Here is a 15,895-nt window from a genome sequence, read left to right as displayed (position 1 = left end):
CAAATGGGTCCCAGCTGGAGGTGTGAAAGTCAAGGACAGTCTACTAGAAGAGGTCAGTGAATATGTCTACCTTGGCCAGATTATAAATATGAAGGGAGACATAAGGCCAGCAATCTATCGACGCATCAAGCTTGGCTGGCAAGCATTTGGGAAGAATTCAACAGTATTCAGATCAAAAACGCCAGTAAATCTGAAGAAAGCAGTATTTGATCAATGCATTCTTCCTGTGATGACGTATGGCTGCGAGACATGGACACTGAACTCATTTACAAAATGGAAACTTAGCACAGAGAGCCATGGAGAGATCAATGCTGGGCTATACAAGAAAGGATAGGAAAAGGGCAGATGACATCCGGTCTGTGACGAAGGTTAATGACATCTTAGAGAAAGTAGGTCCCTTGAAATCGCAGTGGGCTGGCCACGTCGCAAGAAGAAAAGACAACAGATGGATGAAGCAAGCACTGGAGTGGAGTCCGAGAGAGCACCGGAGGCCTAGAGGAAGACCACCAGACAGATGGGACAAAGACATCAAGAAGATCGCTGGTAACACCTGGCAGAGAACTGCCCAAGACCGTCCCACTTGGAGAAGACTGCTGAAAGCCTACCTGAATTCACGACTCGAAGAGGCCACATCATTTAATGATTGAATTGGCTGATGATGATGATGATGATGATGATGATGATAATGATGAGATGAGTTATTACGTCAATTTTTCTTTGAAATTTATAAGTTTATTAATATAATAAATATTGTAGACTTTTCAAGGAAGCTAAAGGCTTCAGAATAACATGTAGGTGTTACATTGTTCTATGTTTTGTTTTTAGTAGTATAAGTAGATGTTTTCGACCATAGCGAGATCGGTTTTGTTAGCTCTCTCCCAGTTAGAATCTCGGTTACATTTATGTTTGTTGTTGAAAAGCGTTATTTCTCAAAGTTTCGTTTCGTACGAGTTATGAATAAAACAGAATCAAAAGTAATTTCTGGTTCAGCTTCGTTATTTATGAATTTTAATATGTGCAATTTGAAGTCAGTCTAAATTCAACAGCAGTTAAACAATTTTCATCCAAAAGTTGACTTCCGATCGCAGCCCAGAGCAATCGACTGATTGTCATTTATTTGGAGAATTTCATCGACTACATTGCAGCAACCTGAAACTTCTTGACAGAATAAAACTGTATGCCGGACCGAGACTCGAACTCGGGACTTTTGCCTTTCGCGTGCAAGTGCTCTACCATCTTTCTTTTATTTTATTTTTTTTTTCATTTTGTTCGCTTTCGTTCGTTGCATCTGCTCGGGGCGGACATCGTAAGACATCCATTTAAGTTCGTTGTTGATCTGTAAACTCAGTTTTTTTGTTACAGAGGGCACACTACCCTCTGACCGAACACGCTGAGCTACCGTGCCGGCTAGCCGTCTGAGCTAGCCAAGAACGACTCACGACCCGTCCTCACAGCTTCAATTCTGCCAGTACCTCGTCTCCTACCTTCCAAACTTCACAGAAGCTCTTCCGCGAACCTTGTTGAACTTGCACTCCTGGAAGAAAGGCACACAGTTTTAATCTGTCAGGAAAGTTTCATATCAGCACACAGTTCGCTGGAGAGTGAAAATCTCATTCTGGAAACATCCCCTAGGCTGTGGCTAAGCTATGTCTCCGCAATATCCTTTCTTTCAGGAGTGCTAGTTCTACAAGGTTCGCAGAAGAGCTCCTGTGAAGTTTGGAAGGTAGGAGACTGGGTACTGGCAGAATTGAAGCTGTAAGGACGGGTGGTGAGTCGTGCTTGGGTAGCTCAGCTGGTAGAGCACTTACCCGCGAAAGGAAAAGGTCCCGAGTTCGAGTCTCGGTCCGGCACACAGTTTTAATCTGTCAGGAAGTTTCATATCACAGCACACTCCGCTGCAGAGTGGAAATCTCATTCTGGATTTCAGCAACCTCTCTGACTTTCAGCGTATAATCTGACGCTAAAACTTAATTACGACGACTAGAAGTTGCCAAGACATTTATTTTCAATTCTGAGTGCTTGAAAATCAATTCTAATTTAAAACTCAATAGTATTTGCTCACCGAATTAGACTGAGCTTGTTTAAAAACATGCCTTGTGAATAAACAATTTACGGCGTTGTCAAGCTGCGTTACGTCCGCTATTATTGTTTCAAGAGTTTTTATGAAGTTTGTGACTCGTCCTCTCAGCTTTAAATAAGAATAAACTGAACACGGCCCTGGAGATCGAAGACATCCTCACCTGCCAACTTAATAAACTAGAATTTAGCATCCACGAAAGACTGGAAAAACGAGGAGGAGCCACAATCTGGATAAACACTGGTACGCTTCCCAAATCCCTCCTGTCGCCTTTAAATGAACACCCAGTCCACGGTCAGCTCCTTGTGTGTTGCAGCTGGACACCCGGAGCCTGAGGACGCTGGTGGTCGCATCGTGGGCGGCAGTGCGGCCTCGCAGGGGCAGTTCCCGCACCAGGCCGCCGTCTCCATGGACAGCTCCTACCTGTGCGGCGGCTCGCTCATCTCCACCTCTGCTGTCCTCACCGCGGCGCACTGCGTCTCTGGGTGAGTTCGAAGGCCAGTGACCCGACACAACAGGATCAATAAGGCCATCTCAGGTACATCCTAAATACGTTCCGTTTACATTCTCTGATAAAAAAAAGTGAAGCGCCTAGAAGACACGGTCAGACGTCAATGTAACTTCACATACTGACACGTAATCAGCGGATTCGTAAATGATTAGAGTTGCTCTTCACTGTGACTCGTAGAACGGCCACCATTAGTGTTCTTCGCGTTTAGTGTTGTTATCAGGCCGGTAGCGTATATAAGGGCCGTGAGCAGCGCCACACATTGAGTGGGCACTGTGAAGGATACCGAGATTCTGCCTACTCGCCTGAGGTAGTATCATTAGCATATGACAGAGTCTCAAAGGGGAATCACTGTGGGTCTCCATTCGGCCGGCTAGTCGAATCGTGGAATATCCAGATTTGTGGGGCATTTGTATGTGGCAATGGCCCAACGTTGGACTGCATAGGAACGTCAGGGCAGGCAAACCATCTGTCAACAGTGTCTTACTACCACAAGGTTCAAAAAAATGGTTCAAAAGGCTCTGAGCACTATGGGACTTAAGTTCTAAGGTCATCAGTCCCCTATAACTTAGAACTACTTAAATCTAACTAACCTAAGGACATCACACACATCCATGCCCGAGGTAGAATTCGAACCTGCGACCGTAGCGGTCGCGCGGTTCCAGACTGAAGCGCCTGGAACCGCTCGGCCACAACGGTCGGCACCTGAGGAATTCCTTGCGACCGATGTTGCATAGCACAAACAATGACAGACGGTGTTCAGTTCAGCTTCAGACAGATAAAGGTACTTTGTAGTCTTCTGTCTCGGGTTCTTCGGCTGACGTTTCGTAGCACGAGTGGCTAGCATTGTCGAAGCTTCATCCTCCACCAATGGTGGCGGACTGGAATCGATTATACGTACCTGGCGCGCCAACGTCCGAGGGCTTTTCCGTGGTCATTACAGCAGTGATTTTCCCCTTGCCATTTTCAACTGTCGTTCACTGCAACATGGGAATCCAGGATCCGTTAACTTCGAGGCTTTTTACTTTCTTGTTGAAGCTACTATTTTTTGTATATTTCTATGCCCGGGTGTGGTATCTTTTCTCCACAGCAATTTCTTCAATGTCGGTGAATTTTATTATGTGGTCGTTCTCACAAAGCGCGTACTCCGCCACGGCCAACTTCTCCACCTGTACCAACCAGCGATGCCGCTTGTGTTCGGTGATTTAGGCGTTCATAGATCGTCCAGTCGTTCCAGCATAGACTTTTCCACATGCACATGGATTGCGGTATATTCCCGACATTGCAGGTGGGTACTTTTTTTCCTTTGCCGATCTAGATACTCTTTGACCTTCTTTCCTGATTTATAAACAGTATTTAGGCAGTGTTTGCGCAATACGTCACCGATTCTGTACGTCAGTTTAGGAATGTATGGCAAGAAGACCGCATCCAACACGTGTTCTTTCGACGTATCATTTCGTCCGATGTTTGATTACCTGACACTTCTTATGTAACTCGTGCAGGATCCATTGCTGCTTTTAACACTTTTTAGGTGCTGCAGCTCACGTATTCGTCTTGCACACATTACGATAGTATTGAAATGAAATGTCGTGTGGCTAGGGCCACTCGTCGGGTAGACCTGTCCTGTCGCCTGGTGCAAGTTATTTTAGGTGACACCACTTCGGTGACTTGCGCGTCGGTGGGGATGAAAGATAACGCAACACCCAGTCCCTGAGCGGAAAAAATCCGAACCCAACCGGGAATCGAACCGGACCACCTATCCCGACATTCCGCAGTGCTGGTCACTCAGCTATCGATTCGGACACGATAGTATTAAATCGCGCCTCTTTTCTAGAGCGGGCAGTGATTTCACAGTCAGTGTAGGTGTCGATCACTGCGTTTCGCCGAGACTGAAGTTCTTGCTGGGGAGAAGAGCTACAACACCCGCACATGCAGGGAAGATATAGAAATACACAAAAAGACCATAACTTCAACAAAAAAGAGGAAAGCCTCAAGGTGAAACGATCCTGGCTTCCCGTGCTGCAACGAACGACCGTTGCAGGTAGCAAGGGGAGAGTTAAAAAATGGCTCAAATGGCTCTGAGCCAGACGGTAAAACAGTTAATCAGATAGACCACACTGCAACAGATATCAAAGCAAAGAACTGGGTGAGGGATGTAAAGACAGCAAGGTGTGCGCAGTGTGGGAGTGATTATTTCCTCGTTAACAGCTGGCTAAAAGTACAAGCCAAAGCCAGAGTTAGAAGCAACCTTACAAAAACTGTACACTACCATATCGATGCGCTGAAAGATAACTCAAAGAAAGAAGAATTTCAGCTCAGCAACCGCTTTGAAAATCTACAGGAAGAGGTTTCACAAGAGAACCCAGATCAAATGTGGAAAGAAGTTAAGGATGCCGTAAATGAGGCGGCGAATGTAGTCATCAAGAAGCGGATCAGAGGCAAAAGGATTTGGTTTGAGGATGAATACATTAAGGCATTAGCAAAGAGAAGAGAAGCCAAGGAGAACTGATTACAAGGGGCTGATTTTGTTCAAGGCAAAGCACAGTTCGAAGAAGCAACCCCGAGAAGAGCAAAGTGAATGTACGTTAAGGGACTGGTAGATGAGACTCAACAAGCTTTCTTGGGGAAAGGCGCGAAAGATGTACCAGAAAGTAAAATTCTTCAAGAAGGAATATTAAAGCCGCCAAAAATTCATCAAGAACAATAATGGGCGCATATTCGCAAGTGAGCTTAACACTGCTGAAAGTTTGAAACAATACTTCAGGGGACTCCTCAACTGTGATGAACCTAATGATCTGTTTGAATTTCAGTTTCCTGACATTGCAGATTTAGAGTATCCTCCATCCACACTAGCGGAAATAAAGAATCAGATAATGAAGCTAAAGAAGAACAAAAGCCCAGGAGGAGATGGAATCCAGGCACAAATCATTCAAGCTGGAGGAGAGGGACTCCACAAGGGGATCTGGATTTTGGAGGATATCCCAGAAGATAGGAAAACAGCTGTCATATGCCCTATACACAAGAAAGGTGACAAAATGAACTGCACTAGCTACAGAGGAATCGCCCTACTGAACGTCTGCTACAAGATCTTGTCCAACTGTATACGGGATAGAAGAAGTGATTGTTGAATATCAGGGGGGGATTCAGAAAGGGCCGTCCAACTGCCGACAACATCTTTACGCTGCGACAACCCACCTAAAAGTTGTGGTAGTATGGCGAAGTACTTCATGTGCTTTCCAAAGATTTTAAGAAGGCGTATGACTGCATCCACTATGAGAGCCTGAGGAACTGCCTAACGGAGTTTGGAATACCTAAGAATTGTCTCACTGATTCAAAAGGCAAAGTGAAGCACGGGAACCCACTCACGGAGAGCTTCAACATGATCACAGGATTGAGACAAGGAGATGGTGTGTCATCGGTTTTATTCAACCTGACACTTGAAAAGATAATGAGAGAAGTCTGTCGTTAAAGCTTCGAGGTTGTAGAGGGTGAGAAAATCACACGTCTCGCGTTTGCTGATGATGTGGCCCTGTTGTCCAGATCTAAGGAGGAACTAATGCAGATGAGCGAAAGCGTAGTGGCGGAAGTAAGCAAAAGTGGGCTTCTTGTGAACGAATCAAAGACGGAATATCTGGTGATGAGCAGGACCCATGCTTATTTAAGAGACACACTCCAGCCTTTGATGGTCGGAAACCGACCCTACAAAAGGGTTCGTGAATTTAAATATCTGGGGTAATCTTTACAGAAGACGCAGCATGTGAAGCAGAAATCAAAGCGAGGATCCAAGTCGCCAACCGATCACACTTTGGTCTCAGTCAACTTCTTGCATCGCGTGGTCTCTCGAGGAATTTAAAACTCCAGCTGTATAAAACAATGATTAAACCCGTAGTACCGTATGGTTGTGAAACTTGGAGTGTCCGGGAAACAGATTTGAACAATCTTCTTGTTGTTTTTGAGTGGAAAGTCTTAAGGAAGATCTTTGGTCCGGTACAAAATGAGGTCACTGGAGAATGAAGGAACTTGACGAAATGTATAATAGACCAAACATTGTAGGACTGATGAGAAGCCGGCTGTTGTGGCCGAGTGGTTCTAGGCGCTTCAGTCTGGAACTGCGCTGCTGCTACGGTCACAAGTTCGAATCCGGCCTCGGGCATGGATGTGTGTGCTATCCTTAGATTAGTTGGGTTTAAGTAGTTTTAGGGGACTGATGACCTCAGATGTTAAGTCCCATAGTGCTCAGAGCCATTTGAACCTTTTGAACTGATGAGAACCAAGCGTCTTGTATGGGCGGTACATGTCAGTCGGATGGATAAATGCTGATGGTCTTTGAAAGCTATGGATTATACTACCTGTGGAAGACGCCCAATAGAAAGACCAAAGAAGAGATGGAGGGATGGAATCTATGAGAACTTGCTGCAGATTGGAATAGAGAATGATTGGCGCCAGGAGGCACAAAACAGAGCCCAGTGGAGGAGAAACCTTTTAGCAGTGCACGGTCTTCTGGACCTGATCGTATAAAGTAAAGTAAGTACTGACCACGGAGAAGCCCTCGGACGTTGGCGCGCTAGAAAGATACCGCTGTGGTTATAATCTTTGCAGCTACTCATGAAGGTACAGTGTGGGCTGTAATTATCATACATCAGCGAGACTACTCATGAAGGTACAGTGCGGGGTGTAATTATCATACATCAGCGAGACTACTCATGAAGGTACAGTGCGGGCTGTAATTATCATACATCAGCGAGACTACTCATGAAGGTACAGTGAGGGCTGTAATTATCATACATCAGCGAGACTTGGTAGATATGCTAATGTGTTAATGTGGAACCCATTTACGCTGAAAAAAGGTTAATTCCAGTTTTGGCCACCAGGTTCAAATCTGGCGCTGTACACGATTTGTTTGACGGTATAACATACATGCTATCATTTGAAAAGCCATAACGTGAGTGAAGAGTATAGCTATCGAGAAGAGAGGCCGTGCACTGTTAGTGAAACTTTTTGACATGGACGGCAGCAATTACATTGCTGCATTGAGAGAGTATCGTCAACTGAAAGGTCTGAGGAGACACCCGATGTCATTAAACGGTTAAAAGAAGATGTTAACGAAATTCGAAATCACACGTGAGCTTGATAAAGCACCTGAAAGAGGAAGGCGTCCTATCCCATTGGAAGTCGTTAACGAGGTTCCTGTTGCTGTAACTAACCATTCAGCACGTGTCCCAGGCGGTACTAGTGCTCGCACAGTGTCACGAGAATTGTCCATCCCGTGACCAACAGTACGGAAAGTTTTGCGGTGTATGGCACAATGCTAACCGAACAAAATCTAAACTGTGCAGCGACTCAAACCTCATTCTGAATTTGCTCTTCGGTTTCTGATACGGATCGAGTTTGATGGCATGTAGCTGGACAATGTTCTGTGGAGTGGTGGGGCACATTTTGCACTACTGGGGGCAGTGAATACACAGAAGTGCCGAAACCGGGCTACTTTTAACTCGCGTGTTAGACATGAAGAGCCATTGCAGACGCTCTATGTCACTGTATGATATGGATTCACAAGCATCTTTGTTCGCGGTCCGTTGTTGTTTGAAGAGGATACCGTGATGTCTGTGTGTTGTCGAGGCCTTTTTGTGCAGCATGTGATTCCAGCATTGAAAGAGCGCAACTTTGTGGTAAGATGGGGCAGCACCTCATGTCGCTTGCCCAGTGAAAGATCTGCTTAACGCAATCTTCAATGGACGTCTTAGCTCTAGATGTTTTTCAGATGCATGGCCTGCAAGATCACCTGATCTGAATCCATGTGATTTTTGACTCTGGGGTATCCAAAAGAATACTTTTACCAGGAAACGCTCGGTCTTTGGCTGATCTGGAGAACAGAATGCAAGAACACGTTGCTCAGTATCTACCGGAGCTGCTGCGAGCAACAGTTGATCATGTTTTACAGATCAAGCATCTGTCGACGTCTCCAGCGCTCATATTGGACAAATTGTGTAAGTGTCGGCTTATAATAAAATCAACAATACACCTTACTCATTTGTTTGACCTCCTTTGCCCTCGTCCCGTTCCTAACCCGTTACATATGGAAACATTTCTGTGCGTTTTCTTGCATTCACAGGGCGAGATTTGTACCAGGTGGTCAAAACTGGAACAATTTTTTTCTCTCTCCAGCGAAAATGTGTTCTGCATTAACGCATTAGTGTATCCCAAGTTTGACTTAACACGATAATTACAGCTCACACTAGATGTCTGTGATTAGCTTCACTTCAGATACAACCACCCGCCACAATTTGCACGCGCGATCTCGACTCCAGTCCGCCACCAGCAGTTGAGGGTGAAGCTTTGACAACGCCAACCATTCGAGCTGACGAAACGTCAAAAAAGTCATCAAACCATTGTTAGCTGAAGAACCCGAGACAGAAGCCAACAGCCAGTTTGTCAACAAATGGCCACGAAAATCTTAACAATTTTGTACTTTACAGTGCCAGAGGGTTCTGGGACTCTCATTAAGAAGCCGCTGGAAGCAACTATAGACTGCTCTCCTGTCGAGCGAGACAGTAGTTTTCACCAGGGTTTCCAATAGGCATTCGGCAAGAGCAACATCGGCCCAAAGTGGCACTGGCATCGGACGGTTTGCACTACCAGCCCCATAGTTCGCCAATCTGACCTCTACTAACACTCGGACACCTGTCAGAGAAATGGTTCAAATGGCTCTGAGCACTACGGGACTTAACTTCTGAGGTCATCAGTCCCCTAGAACTTACAACTACTTAAACCTAACTAACCTAAGGACATCATACACATCCATGCCCGAGGGAGGATTTGAACCTGCGACCGTAGCGGTCTCGCGGTTCCAGACTGTAGCGCCTAGAACCGCTCGGCCACCCCGGCGGGCACCTGTCAGAGATTTCGTTTTTTTTTTTTATCCTTTCAGCTGTTGCAGCTATAATTGCGACTACTAAATTGAAATATAGATAAGTACAGAAAAAATCCTGTAAGTAGTTTTCCACGCTTGTTTAGGCAAATAGGCTCGTTTAGGTTCATTGGGCTGGTCCTCAAATTCCGCCTCAGAAAATGCGATACAAAAACAGTTGAAATACGATCTGACACAGGACAAAGTTTACACGATTCACAGACAGGGGGTGCTCACAACTTCCCTCGCTTGGGGGGGGGGGGGGGGGGGCATGAAGGGCATCCGGCCGCAAAAGTCAAATAAATATAAATCTGTTAAATTTTAAAAATCTTTCAAATTTTGACAGCCGAGTCCGAACTAGACGGGGCTAAGGCTAATAAAAAATAAGTATCAGACAGAAAATTCTCGTGAATGTTGAGTATGAAAATAAAAAGTACATTCTTCCTTCATCGATGCTCATCTGTAACCGCAACGAGGCCTTTCGCTGCGACAGGTTCAGCACGTGGGCGGTGAGCCTGGGAGGCATCCGCCGCAGCGGCAGCGAGTCTGGCCGCGTGACCATCAACACCAGGTCGACGACGGTGCACTCCGGCTACAACGTCAACACGCTCAACAACGACATCGCCGTCATCTTCCTGGGCACCAACGTGCAGCTCAGCAGTAAGTCCACACGTGTGGCCATAATTTAGCGTACACGCAAATAAAACTGAACTGTTTTCGACACTGCTTAGGAATGAACACATATTTATTGTCTGCTTTTTGGACACATCTGAAAAAGGACACAATTTTTTGATCCAGCAGCCACTATGAATTAAGACGCCAAGGAATTAGTAACATTGGCTGCAAGCGGGCATTGAGTTAAATCAATGGGGAAAGTTGAAAATTTGTGCCAGACTGGGATTCAAACCCAGGTCTAGTGCTTACAAAGGCAGATGGGCTGACTACTGCACCATCTGGACACAGTGGTCGTCGCAGCTGCACGGACTGCCCTACCACGCCACCCGCCAGACCGAAAATCTCAACTTATACACCCACTACTAATGTAGTGCCAATTGCCTATTATTCTCATTACTGCGGTATTTCGCTGATTCCTGGAAGAGTTCAAGTCTGGTATAAGTCCACACTGAAGAGATTGTTAGCCGTCCTCATCTTAATCATGGATACGTGTTTTCTGCTCTTTCTGTCAATGATCTCTTAACAGGAATCGGCAAAATGCCGTGAGTAATGAGGAAAACGGGCAAGGGTCGCTACATTAGTGGTGTGTCGAAAAGTAGCGACTATGGGGTTGACGGGAGGAGTGCTCGAGTACTCCGTGCAGCTGATCAGTGCATCTGCCTCATAAGCAGGAGACTCAGGTTCGAATGCTGGTCCGGCACAAATTTTCAGCTTTCCACTTTGATTTAAATCAATTTCCGCTTGCGGCCAATGTCTGTGATTCCTTTGTGTCTTAACTACTTCAGAATGTTGCGAAGCGACATCGAACGTGTGCCAAGCAACGTATAATTATTATATTTAGTTCTGTACATGGACATTTGTAAGAATAACACAGTGAAAAGTGCTTAACAAGAAACTGAAGGGGGCTGAAAAATTTTTTGGTGTTAAAAGAGTTCCATGTTAAGCCATGAAACAAAAGAAACATTGGAGTTTGGTTCAAATGGTTCAAATGGCTCTGAGCACTATGCGACTTAACTTCTGAGGTCATCAGTCGCCCAGAACTTAGAACTAATTAAACCTAACTAACCTAAGGACATCACACACATCAATGCCCGAGGCAGGATTCGAACCTGCGTCCGGAGCGGTCGCTCGGCTCCAGACTGTAGCGCCTAGAACCGCACGGCCACTCCGGCCGGCCATTGGAGTTTAATGCGTGATCATTACAGGTAGAGCACGGACTCGGATTACAGAACGGAATCGGAAGTGCCCTTTTCAAAGCAATCATGTCGACATTTGCCTGGAGCGACTTTGGAAAATCACAGAAAACCTGAATGTGGATGGCCGGACGCGGTTTTGAACCGTCGTCTTCCCGAATGAAAGTCTACTGTGTTAAGCACTGCGATATCTCGCTCGTCAGAAATTCGACTTCCTGCTAAAGTTTACTCTGGTTTTTTATTTTTTTTATTTTTTTAAAGTAAGTTACGGAATTTTGAAGTATCATTTCCAGCATCAAATTTTCGACGAATTGTTCGATATCGTTCATCGTTTTATCCATTTCGCCACTCTAAAGAGCTTTTAAACAGCTGAGCACCTTTTTAATGATGTTCTGCGTTTATGATATGTTGGAGACAGGAACTGCAGTATTAATTCTCAAATTCTTTGCCATTCCCTTAAAATCCATCATCGTGTATTCCTTCATCATGTTATAAAATACTTAAAATGCTAAAATAGTAAAGTGAGAGACGTTTTTGCTGCGATGTAGCGGCCTACCTCAAGGCGTTGATTCCTTTGAGAGGTGGCTGCTTCTGTATGTTACGTTCCTGAAGCTATCACGATACCACCGAGGTCAAATTGTTTGACCCTAAGCCAACACTGAACTATTGTAGGAGTGACGCGGTGGGAATGTATGCAGAACTGGCTTCGTGTTTCCGCCAGTGACAGCGGGGAAACGAGGTTCCCATCGACTGCATCAAGTTCATGAATAAAAATGTAAATGTCATGTGACATTGTTGACTGGGAAATTCAGCCGCCTATCGACAAAGGAGTTGTTAGACTACATCGGCAAAGTTCTGTGAAGGTTCTTATCCGCCTTGGCTGCAGGACTACTGCAAAACCACTGCCGCCCCAAGGATATGGTATAATTCCCAAGAACAGCCTGCCAAAAATACGAACCCAGTGATCGCTTAATACTTCCTTTACGTGTGCTGGCCCCGTTTCTTGCGGATATGCGGGTTGTATGTGCATTAGTAGAGTGTAGGTGAGTGTAAGTGTAATACTGTACGCCCGTACCGGCCGCGGTGGCGTAGCGGTTCTAGGCGCTTCAGTCCGGAACCACGCGACTGCTACCGTCCCAGGTTCGAATCCTGGCGCGGGCATCGATGTGTGTGATGTTCTGGACTATCATTAACCATAACTATGACTTAATCTTTTTTGAAAATCGAATTTGGAAATCCAGTCCGTCAATATATCAACCACCATCCACAATGTTTTACTTGTCTCATATTACTTAAATATAATGATTTTAAACTTGTCTCATAGACAAATGACTACCTTTTTGAGAGCCATCCGAATTGCGTCGTACCAATGCCATAGACCTATCTTTAAAGATTTTCCTCCCTGAACCGACTCCCCAAGAATGATAGTTTTATCTGGTAAACGGTTGTAAATGAAGCTACTTTCCAATGTGCTGGAAACATTCCTCGCTTCATATCTGTAGTTGTAGTAAAATTTTTGAACATGTGGTGTTCACTTTCTTTTACAATCGGAGCAGCCTGCATATGCAAAAAATTCAATTAATTTGCCACACTAACTAATCAGCTTTCTCCAGCAAAAAAGGGGTCTGATATGGGTCCATATTGCGACCTAAATTGTTTGAACGAAACAAACAACACAGCGTGTTTAACAGTTCTTATATTTCTTCTCCATGACTGGAAAATATTGCGCTCAAACATTGCCATAATTTGATTTCTATTTTGAATTAACGCTGACAGTGTGCAGTTAACAAAGCCAATCTCTTTTCTGATTTGCTTAACTGACTCTCATCTTTCATCAACTGCCTTTGTAGCTCTATTCTCATTTCAAGCAAAATCTCGACTTGTTCTGGCTCGATTTTCCGCAATTGCTAGTGCAAAATAAATTTGCAGCAGCTGTATATAAAAACAAACAGCATGAGCAATTATGACACAAAATTCATTGATTTCAACTCACTAAACATATTAATCGCCGAATTTGAAATGCTGTAGCAATGGAAGTATCTAAAGACAAGCGATAACAGCAGCAAGAGGAGCCATCGTTTGCTTCGTACAGCCTAACGAAAAAAAGTCAAGAAATCTGAGTATCGTCGCAACTGCAGAAGGAAGGTGGGCCTATATTTGTTCATCTGAAGACAATAATTTTTTCGAGTTAAAAAAGTATTAAATTACTCCGTATCTCGTCGTGAAAGCAGTTTTATTTCATGCTAACTGATTTTCCGTGTTAAGCATATTTGGGTAAACCTTTTTTCGCTGAATTTTAACTTTCAAAGACCACACTGAGATCCAGATGATCGTATGCAGAATCTTCCAAATGATTTTTCATAATCGCAACACAACCAGCACTGTGTTTCATTGCTAATACAGAGCTGTTCGGTAACAGTCTGAAAAGCTTGTAAGGGTGTTGAAGGGTGGGTTGTGCTGAGAAATAATTGTTATGAACAGTGCTATACGTTGTGCCGTTTCCAAGTTAATTGGTGGTTAAGTTAGCCAATCGGTCCGTTGCGGGCTCAAATTCAAGCAGCCCACCAAAGACGGTGTCGCTAAATGTCTTCATTTGGTTAGCTAAAACCGAACAAGAGAGCAATACAAAAATTGGACATAGGTAGTAAGGATAGAACCCAAACCAAAGCCTGAGCAGTCTCGTTCGCTATCATCTACGCCATGAGGACAGCTGACACTAATTGCATCTGGTGAGCCGCTTGAATTTGCGCGCTCAACGGCCTGATTGGCTAACATCGATGATAGTTAATTCGCAAACGATGCAGGTGTCGAACCTGTTTTATAACAATGATTGCCGCGCGGAATTAGCAGAGCGGTCTCAGGCGCTGCAGTCATGGACTGTGCGGCTGGTCCTGGCGGAGGTTCGAGTCCTCCCTCGGGCATGGGTGTTTGTGTTTGTCCTTAGGATAATTTAGGTTAAGTAGCGTGTAAGCTTGGGGACTGATGACCTTAGCAGTTAAGGCCCATACGATTTCAGACATATTAACAATGATTTTTCAGCACAACCTGCCCTGAAACACCGTTAAAAGATTTTTAGACTGTTTCTGTCCTACCCGAATGAGAAGACGTATGTTTTTGCTGCCACTGTATTAAAAACAATGCAGTAAATTGTAATATTGTAATGTTGCTGGATAATACAAACTCTGACTATAAAACATGGATTAAATAAATGTCAAATGCCTCGTAGTCGAGAAACGTACAGAAAATCACTGAACAATTGATTATAGATATACTACACAGAGTCCAAGAAAACTCGCCATATCTTACAGAAAACAGCTACCAGTGCAGACAGGAAAGAGAAAGAATGGTCTTTCTGCACTTTTACATCACCCTGGCAGTCACTTTATAGCGCAGTACTCGATTAACACGCTTAGATGCTTTACTTCTAACGATAACGAAGCGTAGATAATTTATACATTTACATCTTCTTTCTAGGATGCTACTTCCACCCTGACACGGAACCAAGTTTGCTTTGTTGAGTGATACTTGAGAGTACTCCTACATCAGTTTTGTAATTTTCAGCAGGACATAAAAATTTATGTGTTATTTCTCATTTTTTTAAATGTGGAAACTGGAACATCACACGGCATTAATTTTGACGTGTCACTAATAGATTGTACATATATCTATCCGTACTACAGGTGACGTTGAACGAATTCGCAATCTGTGAACAAGTTTCGTGATGTTTAATACAGCCGTGGGTTGTCAGCATTGCCTTTTCCTTCAGACATGCAAAATGAAATAAGTATTGCGTGCCTAAATGGGCTGAAAACGACGATAATAGCATTGCTTTCTCCACGTCGCGGGAATGACATTATGTGCGTTAGTGGATGTTGACAGTGTGGCATAACGAGGTTTAAGTTCAAAAATGGTTCCAATGGCTCTGAGCACTATGGGACTCAACTTCTGAGGTCATCAGTCCCCTAGAACTTAGAACTACTTAAATCTAACTAACCTAAGGACATCACACACATCCATGCCCGAGGCAGGTCGCACGGTTCCAGACTGAAGCACCTAGAACCGCTCGTGTGATTACGGCGGTCGGTCGTGATAAGCTGGAAATCCCTGTCCGGCACAAATTTTCATGTGTCAATAATTGATTGTACACTGATGAGCCAAAACATTAAGAGCATCAGGTTAATAGTTTGTTTGTCCGTCTTTGGAACGAAATGTATCACTGATTCTGTGTATCAGGAATCCTAAATTTTGTTGGTAGGTTCGTGGAGGTATGTAGCATTAGATGCCTACGCACAGGTCAAGTAATTTGCGTAAATAACGGGCCACTGATTTGCGTACGCGGTGATGGGGCCCGATAGCGATCGAGATGGGTTCAACTGGAATTACGTCAGGAGAATTGGGTCACCGAGACATCGACCTTAGTTCACTATACTGAGCCTCAAACCACTATAGCACGGTTCTGGCTCTGAGACTCAATTACACTGCTGAAAGATGACATCACCATCAGGGGTTTGCTGGCCGGGGTGGCCAAGCGGTTC

At 44.5% G+C, this 15,895-nt stretch overlaps 1 protein-coding gene across 1 annotated transcript in view; it reads left to right on the top strand.

Moving 5' to 3' along the window:
* Positions 1–15,895, top strand: part of LOC124775631 (brachyurin-like) — a 76,959-nt gene that overhangs the window by 52,582 nt on the left and 8,482 nt on the right. Inside the window, exons 3-5 of the mRNA XM_047250460.1 lie at positions 2,189–2,320; positions 2,394–2,562; positions 9,986–10,152. Of these exons, the coding sequence (XP_047106416.1) occupies positions 2,189–2,320; positions 2,394–2,562; positions 9,986–10,152 (468 nt within the window). The remainder of the gene's footprint in view (positions 1–2,188; positions 2,321–2,393; positions 2,563–9,985; positions 10,153–15,895) is intronic.

This window comes from Schistocerca piceifrons, chromosome 2, assembly GCF_021461385.2.
Source record: "Schistocerca piceifrons isolate TAMUIC-IGC-003096 chromosome 2, iqSchPice1.1, whole genome shotgun sequence".
Lineage (NCBI taxonomy): Eukaryota > Metazoa > Arthropoda > Insecta > Orthoptera > Acrididae > Schistocerca > Schistocerca piceifrons.
Note: the sequence above shows the minus strand (reverse complement) of the source record. Positions and strands in the feature narration are given on the sequence as shown.